Genomic DNA, 15,385 nt, shown 5'->3' on the forward strand with positions numbered 1-15,385 from the left:
GCGCGCGCAGCCTGTTGATGTGTGATGAAGTGTACATGGAGTCAGTGTGTGTCTTCCACCAGGGGAAATCAACCGAGGGCAGAGAGCATGGAAAAACCAAGGGAGGAGGAGTCGTGGCCAACAAGCAGAAAATCCTCTCATTAAGAAAATCTGCTGATGAAATTAGAACATCTACATCAGAGAGAGAGACACACACGATGACTTATCTCTTAATCTCCATTAACCCCTCCACTGAAAAATGATGTAGTGAATTTTCTGTGATTGGAAACATCCCATTCTCGTGTGCACATGGATTAAGATTATTTGATCTTAGTTGTCAAACAGACTAATGAGAAGGTTGACAGGCTGTGTTTCTACAGTGTGGTGAGTTTTGTGTATACAGTACTAATCTGCTTAGACGTTTTAAAGGTTCAGTGAGTAATATATAGGAGGATCTACTGGCAGAATATAGCAGACATGAATAGAGGGTACGTATGTGACATCACAGACATGCTGTCAGTGCAGTTATTCATACTGAGTGGCAAAAAGACAAAGAGAGTGACAGTGTTTGCAATTAGCTTGAACACCACACAGCACAAAAAAACATCTAAAATGAGAAAGAGCTGTTGTGTTTTGACAATACAAATAGATTCAATCCGAGTGATCTTTTTACAAACTGCAAGAAGCGAAAGAAAAAAGAAGCACATGAATTGCTGCAATTCACAACATCAACTGGAATCCAAGGACTGAAACATGGTTTTGCAGTTGCAGTTTTGTGTCATGTGTTGAACATGTGTGTTGAATTTTGGGGTAAAATTCATATCTTAAGTTATATACTGTAGACTAACTGTATTGACTGTTGTGACTCATCAGTTAAATATTTAACAATGTTCATTTATATTTGTGTAACTGAGCCTTTTGTTCTACAGACACATGTTGCATCGTGCATCCTCACATTAACATTGCTGCCAGTGAACATAATAAAATAAAAAAAAATCTGTACAGACTTGTCCACATCCAACATGAATATGCTTTGGTGTCCATGTCAAATTAATTTTACCAACAAAAGCCGCCTTGAAGAAATGTTACAACCAAGCATCAAGAGTTTTGTATTTCCCTGGCATCGAAATCAAGTTTATATTATGCTAAATGTCAGGAAACCCACTTCCTGGCCACATGTCACAATCCATGGATGATTATTTCTTTGGTAATTTGTAAGGATCATTGCTGAGGATTCCAGCATGTTCTCAGTACCTCAGAATGAGCCATTTATATCTACAGACGGTTGCCACTAATTCCTACACACTGGTCCTTTAAAGCTAGAAGCTGTGAAAAGATTAAAAGCTAAAATCAGAGAATGCATGAAGCTTGTTTTTACATAAACATTTGGTTTATTAGAAATGCTTTTTTTTATTAAAATGTTCCATAATACTACAGAAACAAGTTTGCACCACATAAAAACACAAGTTTCCATCTTCAATACACAGTATAAAAATACCTTTAAAAAATAGCACCTCTGGCAGGTAAACATGCAGTTGTGATCAGAAACACAACTTTCCCCAAAACAATAATAAAAAAAAACATTATGTACAAAATATTGTCAGAATATTGTGCTTGATTCTTCATATTTAATACAAATGATAAAACTATATCCATTATAATAATAACCCAATATAGCTGTGCTTGCATAGTTACCATGTAGAGAACTGTGAGAAGAGTTATTTCAGGTAGCAGAGGTTATGAAAATAAAAGTCCACAGATAATATCAAGTGACACTCCAATTTAAATTAATTCATTTCCACCAGATTGAAAAAAAATCTGCTTCTTTGATAAAAAGTCAAAAGTACCATACCATGTACATAAAAACTTCTTGGAGAAGCACTGTGGTAAAGAAAATAAACAATGACAACCTGTGCATTGTTAAGGGCCAAAGCTTGTTGTATAAATTATTTTAGCTTTATTGATCTAGTTTCTTATACTTCTTGTACTTTTTTGTCATACAATGATAGTGTACTTATCTTTTTAAAGAGACTAAAGATTAACGTAGTTTTGTGGAAAAAAGTAAAACTGATTCACATTCTATGATTCTGATTCTGTGGATCAATTTTGGATGAATTCAACATTCATTCTTGTTTTTTTATTGAAGCTATGATTTGCACCGCTGGCTTTTTTCTTGTCCACAGCAATGAGTGCAGTAGCTACTACTAAATACAACAGTATTTAGAGCCATTTGCTAACCAAACTGATTGCAAAAGCAGAAACAAAGCTGTATAGAAAACTAAAATATTGTTACTTTATCCAGGTGACTCCTGTGTTTCTTTGTTGACATTAATAGTCAGATTATCATGAAAGAAAACAGGGAAAATACTTCCAGAACCAACAAGTCTGCCCTCTTAGCTTCTTTACTAAGTAGTATGAACAGTGTGTGCACATGAGAAGTGGGCAAAATAATAAAAACACCTCATAATTCAGCATCCTTACAGTAACTGCCAGTTTGGTTAAGTTCATAAAGGGTGCAGTTTGTGCAGTCTTTTGACAACATGTCATGTTGTGTGTATTTCATTCAGTGTACTTGTGTTCCCCTTCACCAATGCAGCTGTCATGTGTTTAGTTGTACAGTTTTGTGCTTTTCTCCTTGACACATCACAATTCAGGCAACAAACGCTGAAAGTCCCGACTACAAAGGCAGCAACACAAGTGAGTCATAGCAAGTTGAATACCAATTAGCAGCTGTAATAGGGGTCTTTTAAGTGTCACTGAGGGTGATTCTGGTATTTTTAAAGCTGGGCCCTACTATTATATATGTGGGTGCCAAAATCACCTCAGCCATGAAATGGACTGCAATGGTTGCAACATAATCCTCGGAGGCAAACGCGTCCATCAAAGTACGTGCTTGTTTTTTTATTTTTACCACTGACAGGCTCACATTGTTATCCAACTAATATTAGAGAAGCTCCTGTCCTCTGCGAGGTAAAAGGTTACGGTTTTATCAGTGGATTCTGGTGGCTTTGAACAGAACTGTTTCTTGTTAAACAAAAGTGTTTTACTATTCCAAAAAAGATCTCTCTCTGTTGGGATTCTTGTCATAATGATGTCTGACAGTTAGGATACCAATCTGGGCCTGTCAGTGGCAAAAACAAACACCTTTAGCGGACAGCAACTGCAGTCTTTTTCGCAGCTGCCGGCTGACAGGATCTACTGGACCATTTCAAAAACGTTTTGTACCTTTTAGTCATTTAGAATCCAATATATGTAAAAAAATAGGCCCTAGGTTGAAAAATACTGAAATTACCCTTTAAGGCAAGAAGAAGCACAGAGGTATAAAAAAGGCCAAAATTGTTACAACTTGCATCAGATTCAGATGATTAACATTAACCAAACACAAGAAATCAACGTTCTTCCTCCTTAATGCAAGCATTCGACCAACAACTCACTAAAGTTTAATGACTGCAAAATAAAATGATATCCAAACTCCACAGCCAGCACCTCCACAAAACCCTTTAAAGAGAATGAAACTGAGTCAAATGCTTTGTTTACTGCTGTGAATTTGTGTTTTATACCATTGAGGTAAATTGTGATTTGGGACTATATAATAAATAGAAACAAAAACTGACATGACTTAACTGGAACAAAGCGCTTGTAAATACCAAACTAAGGGAACACTGAGTCGAGTGGGAAGGAATTTTCTTTCAGTTTTCTTGCTCTAATAATTAGTGGAGTAATAGGCTCCATGTAAACACACATAATGACTGAACACTATTGAGTTAATGAAACATCATGAGCTTCACCATATTGGTATTTACTTAAGGATTATTGCATTAGATTGTAAGGTGAGTCTGGTAATTTGTCCACTCCATTTCTGTATGCAGATGATAAGTCTTATTATCTCTGTGCAACATGCAATAGGAAAAAGTACTGGAGTACCTCAATACTTTGGTAAAGTTAAACTAAGAAAAACAGAACAAAGCAAAGACTCTCCTCTTCTGTGTGCAAAAGTTGTTAAAAAGTGTTTTACAACCAAAATAAAGTATTTCTAAACCTAATAAACACCATTTTGTCTGTTGTATGCCTGGAATTGAGAACATAAAGCAAGGAGGCAACACTCTTTGTATACCCTCTCAACCATGGAATAACTTTGGCTGGGTTTATAGAAGCAATAAATAAACAAAAACAAAAATCTTGACCATTGATATTTAACAAATTATGATCTATAAAAGCAATATAAATGCTAACATTCCTGTGGCTGAGGAGGATTTGGCCAACAATCATCGAGCTGTCTTCGGGGGATGAGAACCTGCACCACAGATCAGTCGTTAGTCCACATACATTCAATACCTGAAATAAACTCAAGTTTCTGCACATTTCAGACTATATTTGATATCTAGGTTTCTTTTCTCATTTGGAATCTTTTGCTACCAAGCTTTATATTTGGGACTGTCCTCAAACAGCTTGCATTTAGCCATTGTGGCTGTTCAGTCTACACTCCTGAACAGAAAGTTGAGCACATCTCTGAGCAAAGAGGAAATAAACAAACTGGTGCTATCTATATTTGCATTGTTTTCCCTCAACATATTGATTAAAGAATATTATATTATTATATATTATATGCAGCCATAAAGGTTTCCTTGTGCAGAAAAGTGACTAAAAGTCATCCACAAGAGCTTCCTTTCTAAACTTCTCAAACCTGTCAATATCTAAATTCGTGCTCATAGCTTGGAAAAATAATGCCGCTTTTCCATATGGTGCATGAACCCTGTAAACTAGCGTGTGTGTGTGTGTGTGTGTGTGTGTACCTTCGACCTCCCCGAGGCAGACCTCCTCACACTCCTCCAGGTGAAGGAAGCGGTTGTCGTTTCCTTCACAGCCGCTGTAGATGAAGGGCCTGCAGGCCTGAGCCTTTGCGCTGAAGTACCAGCGCAGGGTGTATCGTCCACAGCTCCCCTCCTCCATGGGCAGCAGGCACAGATCCGCTGGAGCTGCACCACACAAACACACAGGTGAGGAGTGCGCACACACAGACACAAAGAAGACATGCACCATGAGGAGAGGGCAGGCCAGGTAAAGAGGAGCAAAGGCAGAACAGCAATAGAGGAGCCCCAAAACAAGCATTCATGACCACTGAGATAAAAACTCAATCAAAAACAACCTTTTTATTTCAATAATTGTAAATTTTATAGATGCAAAGTAGCTTATTGTTGCTGATATATTGTTCTTTGCACTTGTATTTTATTTTACTGAAAGCATTTATGCCTTTAAGTCAGCAGTAAAACAGCCAATGCAGCCTGAGACATGCAGAGAGGGCCAAACACCAGGCAGGCAGAGTTAACCCTTAATAATAAATTCCCAAACAGCAAATGAGCTGGTTTACCTTCCCCTGTGACACTCCTCTTGGACCTGACTGATCTGGACTGGGCTGCTTTCACAGGTGTAACTTTGACTGTTCTCTGACCAGCAACTCTTGCTGCTCTCCTAACGCCAGCACTGGCTGGTTTGTTTGGTTCAACTTTGATTGTTTTGACAGTTTCATCTTTGACAGCCTTACCTGTCGACACACACAGAAACACAAAACACACACACATAAACACACAGGCACACACACACAAACAGACACAGAATGAACATGTTCAGCCTAAACAGAAAAGAAAAATACATTAACGTCGTGACAGGAGTGTAAAGATCGTGTATCTGCATGAAAGGTCACAGATCCAGGGTGATGTGTGCTTGCAGCAGGCTGTGTGAGGAGGTACGCAAGGCCAACACAGTGTCATAATGTCATGAAATGAACACAAAGTGGAACGCATACATAATATGAGACTCGCTCCTCACAGCACAAATTGGATTATGTGCTGATTGAATAAACTGAATTACGGGACATGAGCACAAATTTGAAACGCCATCCTCTGTTTATCACATGATAAGTCTGTAGCATGTAAACTAATTTGGTTAATGTCAGGGTCATAGTTAAGTGACGAAAATAGTTTAATTAAAGGGGAATTCTGGTGTTTGATAATCTGGTTCTTATTCTCATATTTTGTTGATTGTGATTTTTGGTAATTACAATGTTTTATCACCACCTTCATTGCTATGCTATACAGATTGTAAAGGCCCTTGTGGTAAAGTGTGATGTGTAGGTTACATAAATAAAACGGACTTGACTTGACAATAGATTTGGAAAACCCAGACTTAATCGCATAATGTCATAATAGATAGGCATGTTAAGTCATAATGGATGTTAGGAATACTGACATTTTTTTAAAGGATAGGGTAGTGATTTAGTCATTTCCTGAAAAAACTAATTTGGGAGTTCAACAAAGGTTGCTCTAGGTGAGCTGTATATACTGACCTGCCTTTCGGAACTTCAAACAACCCCAGACGTCCACTGTGCTGTTTTAATGTTGTATTAAAAGAGTATCCTGTGGAGTTTGTGACTACTTTTAGTGCTGTGTGGAGCGATGTCTTCTGCACACACATAGGACACACATTCATGCGAGCATGCAAGTGGGCAAGACAACACAGTCCTGCCACTGGTTTCACATCATTCTTCTGATCTACAGTTGGTGGTGCCACAGAATATAGCAACATCAAGGAAGATTTAGACGTATATGTTAATATATACAGATTTCAAAATCTTCCAAAAATCAATTTTGCAAATGTTTTAGAATTGCATTAAAAATTGTCAGGGCTTAAGCTGCATGTACTTGTCAGGTGGTGTTTTGGAAACCCTCTTTCCCCCACACCTTTCCAACGTCAAAGTGGGGACAGGTTTTGTCTGACCATTAATGACCATTCACAACCTCAGAAGTTGAAATTTTGTGACAGCTTTTAGTTCATGATGCGTGATGCGTTTACTGACACTTTCAGAAATGGCGCAGGCCATGGAGGTTCAGTTTTCAGTAGATGGTGGGTTAATATATTGTGATTTTAGTTTTTTGGTAATTTAATAATATGTCTGACATTACCAACGGCCTTAACTTTTCATCATGCCTTCCTTTCCTGCATTATGTCACCCGCTTGCTAGCTAATAACGAAAAAAGAGTCTTTTAGCATCAATGCTGCTGTAGCTTAATTACTTACACACCAAGCATAATGTGTACAGTAGTTTCCATGTCATAACCACAAGTTTAATTTGAAGACAGCATATCTTTCTCAGCTGTTTTATTTCTATTTGTTGCATAACTTTTCTGTCACTTTTAATGAGAACAACCGAAAGATTGGCTAAAACTGTGCACTGTTATGGATATATTTAAAAAATCACTATAGTCCCCACTCTATCTGACGGCTGGCTTTTCACTCCCCCCTCCAGTGTGGCTGTTCTGAACTAACATAAATACTTTTCATTTTCGTTTTTTTTTAAGTCCACAAGAAACTGCTAGAGTTTCACAAGAAAACAGCATTGCAGAATCTCCCAAACAATGTAAGTAAATGGTGACCAGTTTTCAAATGTAAAAAAAACAAGAGATAAAAAACAGGAAATGCCTCCATACTGCTCCTCTGGAAGAGCCTCCTAAAGCCCTAACATGCCAAGCTGACTTGAAAGATGTAATTTACACCATGTTTTTAGTCTCACTGTAGATCTTTAGCATAGATCCACGTTCATGTGCGTGTGCACACTGTCTGAATTGGTGTGCATGAGTGATGTGATGGTATGTGAATGAACAGCATCTTGGGGCTTTAGGAGACTTTGATTATGCCAGATGAGCAGTATGGAGGCATTTTATGCTCTTTGGTTGTTTTTTTCCATTTGAAAACTGGTCACCATTTACTTAAGCTGTTTTTTAAATTTTGCAACACTGTTTTCCTGGCAAACTATAGCAGTGTCTTGTGGGCTGAAAAGATAAACCTGACCTTTAATCGGCATGATGAGTAGATAAATGACAGAATTATCCCTTCAAAAAGCCCAAACGCACTGAAAGCCTATGCTGTGCGTGTTTCAAAGTACACCTGTTGTTTCACATGGCAGAACACAGGTACCAAGAGCGTTGTTAGGTGCATCAAACTGCCATGACGCCTCCTCTCTGACCTCGTTTCCCTTTGTCAAACGAGGACCAAAGCTTTTCTAACTGTAGTCTGTTTGGAGAGAGCTAAAAGGAATAAAAAAAAAAAAAACCCACAATGGATGCAAAAAGAGGAGACTGAGGGAACTGCAGCTTCATCCAGAAACAGATATTTTAAAAACAATCAACTGGATAAAAAAAAATAGTCAAATAGTACTTTGAGGTGAGGAACAGCAAATATCAACGTGAAATTTTTTGGGGTATTTCTTTCACTTGCAAACAGAAAAAACACATTCAGGTTTTTAGGACAAAGACCAGGTTGGTTGAGGCGGTACTCAGTGAAGTGCTGCTTGACTGTCTGATAGCCTTGTACACAGTATGAAACACAGTACCATCACTCTGGTTGGAAGAGGGAGTGAAGAAGAGCAGCTCATCCAGGGGGTCATCGTAGGACTCGATGGAGTAGATGTGCTCGTAGTCTGGGTCGTTGGTGTTCACCACCACACGCAGCTCACGGCCTGAGAGAAGAGCAACGCCACACAGTTCAGAAGCCTCTACTCTGCCATTTGTATGTCTGGATATGCATGTACTATATGTGGGAGATAAACACAAACGGAGTCCTCTGTTTTCTTGATGAGAAAACCACCCAATGTTCAGAGGTCTCCAGACGCAGCACCACCAAATTAAACCTGTTTGTTAGAGACGGACACAGACAAACAAACAGATCCAGGCCAACAGGCAGAGTGGTGGATGGACACACTCACCCTCCTCACCCTTCAGGATCAGTTGTTGCTCTGGTGCAGGCCGAGCCCTGACCGGGGGCAGGGACCGAGTCTCTGGGCTTAAACCTGAGAGAGCCAGATAGGACAAGAAGGATCGAACAAGGACACCGAGGGAGCAGAGACAGGAGTCAGGGAGTGAGGGGGACCAGGTAAGTGTTACCCAGGAGGGAGAACAGGGGGGGTCCAGAGAGGTAACATGATGAAAAAAGGAAGGAAAGAACATTCTGGTAGTAAAACATTCAGCCACAACAACCCAAAGCACCACAAAAATCATTCCACCGTTCCAACACACCAGCTAAAAGGATTTACAAAGTTTTTGTAAGACTGCTCAATAAGGGGCAGTCTTCCAAAAACTGTTTGCAATCCTTTAAGGACTCAAGCCGCTGCTATATGGACTTGTGTCGCACTCGAGTCAAACATTTTTTGACTTGAGTCCAAGTCAAATCAGTACTGATTCAATGAAAGATTGCAGTCCTGAACAATTAATGAACTGAACATAATGAAACACACAACCATCTCTTAGATAATGAGAAATGAATTAAACATGAGTAAAATGTTTGTTTTAGCCTCATTTTCAGTAACACTGCATAACTATTAACAGCCTGCCTCACTATCACTCATCTCACGCTGCTACACAACACTGATGAAATCTCGCCTTGATAAACTGCTCAGACAACAAACACATTAGTTCAAACTTGGGGAAAGTTGATAATATTTTGCTAATTCTCTTTTTGTTAATTTGCTAAAAAAAAAAATGTTATCCCTTTTCACTGTGAGTACATTTAGATTGTGTTCATTGATTGGAGAAAACTGTTGAGTCTTGCATGTTTATATAATAAACAATAAAACAGAAGGTCACTGACTTGGTCAGAGTATTGTGTGTTGGCAAAGACATTATTAAAGAGATTTATTTATATTTTAGAGGCATTTGAGACTGAAAAGTAAAAACAAACATCAGATTCTGGTGATCCATTTTCTACGTCTGATTATCACTTAAGAACAAGCAAAAAAAAAAAGTGGGTCAGGATCATTTTTTTGGCTAGAAATGTAGTTTAATCTGTGTCAAATATTGGCAGCCAAAAGAAAGACATGACATTATGTTTCAAAACATTCTAACACACAATATTATATTATATTGTACCTCGTGTTTTGAGTGCATGGAGAAATTAAAACTCACCTGGAAGAAAACATGAACATTTTTACCCCATGTCTCAACCGCAAGTGAGTCAGATGTGATTTTCACTTGCATGTCTCACGTGACAGAAATGCTTTTTAATTCACTTTACCCAGCGGCTGGGAAACAAGACACAGGGACTTCTTGAACTTCTTCTGCAGAGTTTGTTCATGGGCAAACTGTAACTTCAAATGTACACTTACTGCCACAAGACAACTTCACTCCTAAACTTCCCTTCTGCTTTGAGTGCAGACCCTGGCACAGCCTCTCTTTGGCTCAACCACACACTCATTACACACAAACAGATCATAAGTATTCACACATATCAAAGGAAAACTGCATACTGCACAGAGTCTGGCTGCTCACTTGCTGCTGATTTTTGAAATGCATGAACAAGACCCCATACTGACAGATGCTTCAGTGTCATGTGGCCATGATGATGATGTGATGTTTGTGTTTTAGAAAAGGAGTTAGTCCTTTTTAAAACATGGTGTTGTGTTGTGCCTCAGCCTCTTGTGGCTGAATAAAACTTTCTTTTTTAAACCTGGTAAAACTTTTTATTCCTCATGCTTCACAGATGGGATTTTTTTTAAAAAAAACATTTACCTTCCCTAACCATTTTTTCACCAGTTCTTAAGTGGACACCATACAGAAAACAATTTAGATCAGACTTAGAAAATGAGTCACCAGATTTGTTTCTCGCTTGCCTCTCAGAGCTTCTGTAGAGAAGAGCCCATTGAATCAGTATCTTTAACACCATCTTGTTATTTTGTTCAATTTTTTGTTCATTTGTGCGCATGAATTTAAATGATAATGCATTTAACTCCTTTAAACTGCACAAAAGTACTGAGCAAGGGCATGCTAACTGTGTGCACTGAAGCTGCACTGTTAAAAAGATGTAATATATGTCACTGACTGCTCAATCTACAGATTCTGCAGCACCATATGTGGTATAGTGTACCGCTGTGACTCATGCTAAATCACAGGCCTTCTGTCCACCCTGTTCTCTCCACTGAAGCTGAATGGCTCACTCACCTCCACACGCTGAGGATCAGACAGATGGACAGGAAGGAAGCAGAAAGAGAGGGAAGAATAAAGGTCAGTTTAGAGAGTCATGGCATGGCTGCAGCTCCTTTTGAATCACACTTTCATAGAGTTAAGCTGAGGTTGTGACTCATCTACTGTGATTGCCGTCTGAAGTTCTACTTGGGGACATCTCTGTTATAAATTAGCAATGCAAGCTGCATGAAAGACTCACCACAGTGCTGACTCATCTCGGAGCGAACGTACTGTCTGACTTCATCCTCCTGAATTCAAAATAAAGACCAAAACAAACTTACAAACGCAACCCTAATATCAACTCTGCGTAAGAGAGAGAGTGTGTGTGTGTGTGTGTGTTTGCTGCTTGGTGTCATCGTCTTCAGATTGAGCCCTGCGGTAAGGCTAAACACTGACCGTCATGCCTGGCTCTCCACTGTCTCCCTTGGCTCCATCTGGGCCCATCTCTCCCTGCAACATGGACAGGTATTAGGACACACACGACGACCCACAGAGAGGCTCGCAGCACATTAATTCATTAGACTGAGACACAGGTGCTGCGCATGAACTAAATGCAAAGTCAAAGTGAAAGGTTAAACCAGCAAGTGTGACTTTAAGATTAGACTTCAAGTATTATTGGATGTATTTGGTGTCCTAAGCAAACATTTATATTATTAAAGCTACAAAAGTTTTAATAACATGTGTGTACCATTTTAATAACCACTTTTTCTTCCTTACAAATAAGTAACTGTCAAAGTGACAAAGGCTGAGCCTGAGGAGCTCACAAGAACAATTTATCCTAGCTGGAAAAATGATCGGAATGTAGAGTGAAGTTCAATAAGTACTGAAGTATTTCCATAGCTGATTACCTAGTTTAGGATCATTATTTTGTGTATTACAAGTTTTCCCAAAAGTTTATGTTTGAATATGCAAATGGAACCTTTTCTAATTAAATGTGTGCAAATTCGCATACATGTCCAGAAGAGAAATCACCATCTTGAACATAAAACCAGGTTCAAAGTTCTTGTTTCATTTTGGTGACATATGAGAATTAAAGGTTTTTAAAGAGGGAGTTTTGGATAAGTCTTCTCGTCACTCCATAAAAGGAATAAAAAGTTATATAAATCAGGCTGTGAATGATATATGTACAAACCCTAAAAAAAACCCTTCAGAATATTGGGAAAAAATGTAAGTGCCATTGAAGAAAAACTTTTGAGGAGGTGGCCTTTAAAGATAGTATAATTCAACACACCTCAGACCAAAAAAAAGGCTACAGTTAAATAATTTAAACATTTTAACTAACCGATATCACCATTAAACATCCACATTTGATTTCTTACATTGAGACAATAATTTTTTGTTTTACACATTTTCTTAAATTTTATGTTTAAATATGCAAATGATTCATTATGTATTAAACACTGATTTGCATACAAATGTAAAGCAGAAAACTGAATTAAAATTCAATGGGCCTCATGCCAACATTTCTTTTTAGTCTTATCTTAAATTTCTCATACTTTTTGGTACATCGGGCTTGTATGGACATCCCACGTCAGATTCACCAAATGCTTCTAACTTAAGATAACTGTGTAAACACCTGTGCATATCTGAATGCACATGCATGAGACTTGTAAATTACCGTAATTAACGTCACAATAATACCATATAAAGCTACTCTTCCAGCACCATATGTCAGGAAGTGTTTCATTCATGCAAATGGTCTGACATCCTACTTTCAGAGATCAGTAAAGTAAAGTCTGTCATTTTAACTGCATCAGCAGTGGAATTCAGGTACCTGTACCACTTTAGAACAAGTCTGTTAGTACAAGTGGTTCTTGCATGAGGCTCAATGTTTTTGCCTGCAGTGTTTTGTCTTAAAGGTGGCTGTACAAAAAAAACAAGAGACTTAGTTTAACACTAACTGGCTCTCCTCGCTCCCCCGGGATGCCTGGGATACCGCGTGGACCCACTGTGGCTGGACCGATTGGACCTCTCTCCCCCTGACACACAAGAAAAACAACATCAACATGAAAACAACATCAACATGTCTGCATCTGACAAATGTAGTTTGAACTTACACTGCAAGTAAAAATACAACAGTAATACCCCGCTGCTTCCATATACATAGTCCTTGGACAGGTGCTATTAACCTGCATAACTCCAGGAAAGATAACAGTTTATGTTGCACACTATTTCCACTGGTATCTTCTTTTCTGTATGTACTGTTCCTACGCTGCTTTAATCCACACACACAGTATCTTAAAGTTACCTCACAATGCTGCACACACCAAGGCTGCAGAGAATACACAGTCTCATATGCACTTCTGGTACATAAGGTCTTGTACCTACATTGCAGCTAAAGCACATACATGTTAGGATAAAATGAATACATGACCACAATAATAACCATTTCACCACTTCTTTTATATTCTTATACAGAATTTCTATATATTATATGTCATGTCAGTAAAGGTTTACAGTGTTTACTTCCTTTCTATATCACACACTCAGGCTTCCTTTCATGCTGCACCAAAGCAAAATATTTGTTTAGGAAAATAATGCAGCCAGGTTTACTCAGGAGAGCATCTCAGTTTGAATAAAAGGTGCATCCATCAGAGAGACAGATATGGCTCTGCTCTCCTGTCACCAGCTTCCTTTATTTACTTGATGATGCAGCAGACAAGCCAGTCAGACGCACGACCCATCAAACTCTCAATCATCATGAAGCAATACACAGCAATCAAACAAAACCACCAGGCAGGTGAAGAAGAAAGAGGAGAACAAATTAAGGGAAAATACAAAAAGACTGTATTCCTTTTATACCAGTCTTGCATCATACATTTAATGTCAAAACTGTCATAAACAAAAGTTTCATCTTTGTTGCCTCTTCACCACTCAGATGCCTCTGACCGCTGCTATTTTGTGCACTCTTTCAGTGACGTAATTGACACTTTTGTCTATTACTGCTTCCATTATACTGTATTTTTCTTTGCTAAATCACCATCAAATCTGTGCACAGCCATAACTGACGGTGTAACAATTTGCTGGTTGTTGAAATGCTATCATATCCCATCTCATCTTCTCTTTAACAGATGTCTGCCCCCACATATAAAATATGTGACCAGTGTGTAGAATCATCAAGTCAAAGTAAAATAGTCACCTTCTGTCCCTGGAGCCCCTCTGGGCCTTTAGCACCAGTTGGTCCCTGAGCGCCTGTCAGGCCTGGTGCTCCATCCGCTCCTCTGGGACCAGGAGGACCAGGTACCCCAGGTGGACCCTACATGAAACACAGAGACAGTTGGTTATGTATCTCAGGTAGTTGTGAGGACGAGTGATGTTGTGCTTCTGATGTTGCATGTATGGAAATCAGGTAAAGCATGTGGCCTCATTACCACTGACCCTCCCAAAGTCATACATCTTTTCACAGAACCTGTGGTTTTATCCTTTCCTCTTTCCTGTACTTAGATATGCTAGGCTTGTCTATGCTGAAAAGAAAACTACATTTTGAGGATTGTTAAAAGACACTGCAGGGGGACCTGTAAAAGCATCATATAGTCACTTCTTAAGTTAGCTAATGTTAGCAAAATGCTAACATTAAAAACGAAGTATGCACTGCTACCTCCTACAAAACCACACCCATCCGGATGAAATATCAAGTTTTTAGGGAGCTCTGGACAAGCCTAGCACTTAGCATATCTTAGCTAAGTACAGGAAACAGGAAAGGAGAAAGTTCACAGAGTCTGTGACAAAGCTTGTTCAACTGTTATTGGAGCACAGAGCAAAAAGGGGGACAGGAAGGATCAATTATAAATGGACTATTTTTAATTTTGTATGTGCACACTGAACTCCAGAAGTAGAAGTTACAAACTCACCCGTTCTCCTTTCTCCCCCTGAGACCCTTTGGGTCCTGCAAGTCCGTCAAAACCGCGGTCACCCTACACAGACAAAGGAAAGTGGTTATCCTTTGCATTTGGACACAGATTATGCACAAAGAAAAGTTACATGGCACATACCTTGGGACCCACTAGTCCCTCTTTTCCGGGGGTCCCTGGGGCCCCAGAAGGTCCAACTTCTCCCTGGAAAACATAGAGAGCATTCCTGTAGAGAACCAAACTTTAAGGAGCACACAGATGCATGTAATACAGGGCATGATGCCTGTTTTTCTAACACAGATATTCATCGTACCTGTTCACCTTTTCTTCCTGGCAGGCCTGATCGTCCAGGAATACCAGCGTCCCCCTGCAGACAAACACTCAGTCATTTAATGTTCAAGCACTAACCACACAGTACATGACTCACACACGTGTGACTCATTCTTCTTGCGTGAACCTCTTAAAGTTTAACATATGATCAAACCAAAGGGTACAGTATGTATGTATTTTATTCAGCAGGCAGCAGTGAAATGTCAACCTGCTTCC

General features: G+C 39.1%; 2 protein-coding genes across 2 annotated transcripts in view; both read right to left on the bottom strand.

Moving 5' to 3' along the window:
- Positions 1-2,207: 2,207 nt before the first annotated feature.
- Positions 2,208-9,382, bottom strand: LOC146331611 (uncharacterized). The gene is made up of 5 exons (XM_084733516.1): positions 8,738-9,382; positions 8,366-8,491; positions 5,348-5,521; positions 4,773-4,955; positions 2,208-4,273 (listed from the first exon to the last, which is right to left on the bottom strand). The coding sequence occupies exons 1-5, from the start codon at positions 9,027-9,029 to the stop codon at positions 4,245-4,247; spliced, it is 804 nt and encodes a 267-aa protein (XP_084589642.1). The 5' UTR covers positions 9,030-9,382; the 3' UTR covers positions 2,208-4,244.
- Positions 9,383-10,956: 1,574 nt separating this feature from the next.
- The window catches only part of col7a1 (collagen, type VII, alpha 1), a 90,938-nt gene continuing 86,509 nt past the window's right edge, over positions 10,957-15,385 (bottom strand). The window contains exons 83-90 of the mRNA XM_084743036.1: positions 15,153-15,206; positions 14,981-15,043; positions 14,840-14,902; positions 14,128-14,244; positions 12,890-12,967; positions 11,385-11,438; positions 11,188-11,236; positions 10,957-10,973 (exon numbers count right to left, since the gene is read on the bottom strand). Coding sequence (XP_084599162.1) covers positions 10,957-10,973; positions 11,188-11,236; positions 11,385-11,438; positions 12,890-12,967; positions 14,128-14,244; positions 14,840-14,902; positions 14,981-15,043; positions 15,153-15,206 — 495 coding nt within the window. The remainder of the gene's footprint in view (positions 10,974-11,187; positions 11,237-11,384; positions 11,439-12,889; positions 12,968-14,127; positions 14,245-14,839; positions 14,903-14,980; positions 15,044-15,152; positions 15,207-15,385) is intronic.

The sequence above is a fragment of the Lutjanus erythropterus genome, chromosome 2, assembly GCF_056507025.1.
Source record: "Lutjanus erythropterus isolate fLutEry1 chromosome 2, fLutEry1.hap2, whole genome shotgun sequence".
Classification (NCBI taxonomy): Eukaryota; Metazoa; Chordata; class Actinopteri; order Lutjaniformes; family Lutjanidae; genus Lutjanus; species Lutjanus erythropterus.

Bases quoted from the DNA above. Each gene is read 5' to 3' on its own strand.
- LOC146331611 (XM_084733516.1), bottom strand. From the start codon at position 9,029: ATGATTTTTGTGGTGCTTTGGGTTGTTGTGGCTGAATGTTTTACTACC. The intron at 5,522-8,365 runs GTACTGTGTTTC...GTGTGTCGACAG, and splicing joins CTCTTCCAACCAGAGTGATG to GTAAGGCTGTCAAAGATGAA. The intron at 4,274-4,772 runs GTACACACACAC...TCTGTGGTGCAG, and splicing joins CTGCCTCGGGGAGGTCGAAG to GTTCTCATCCCCCGAAGACA.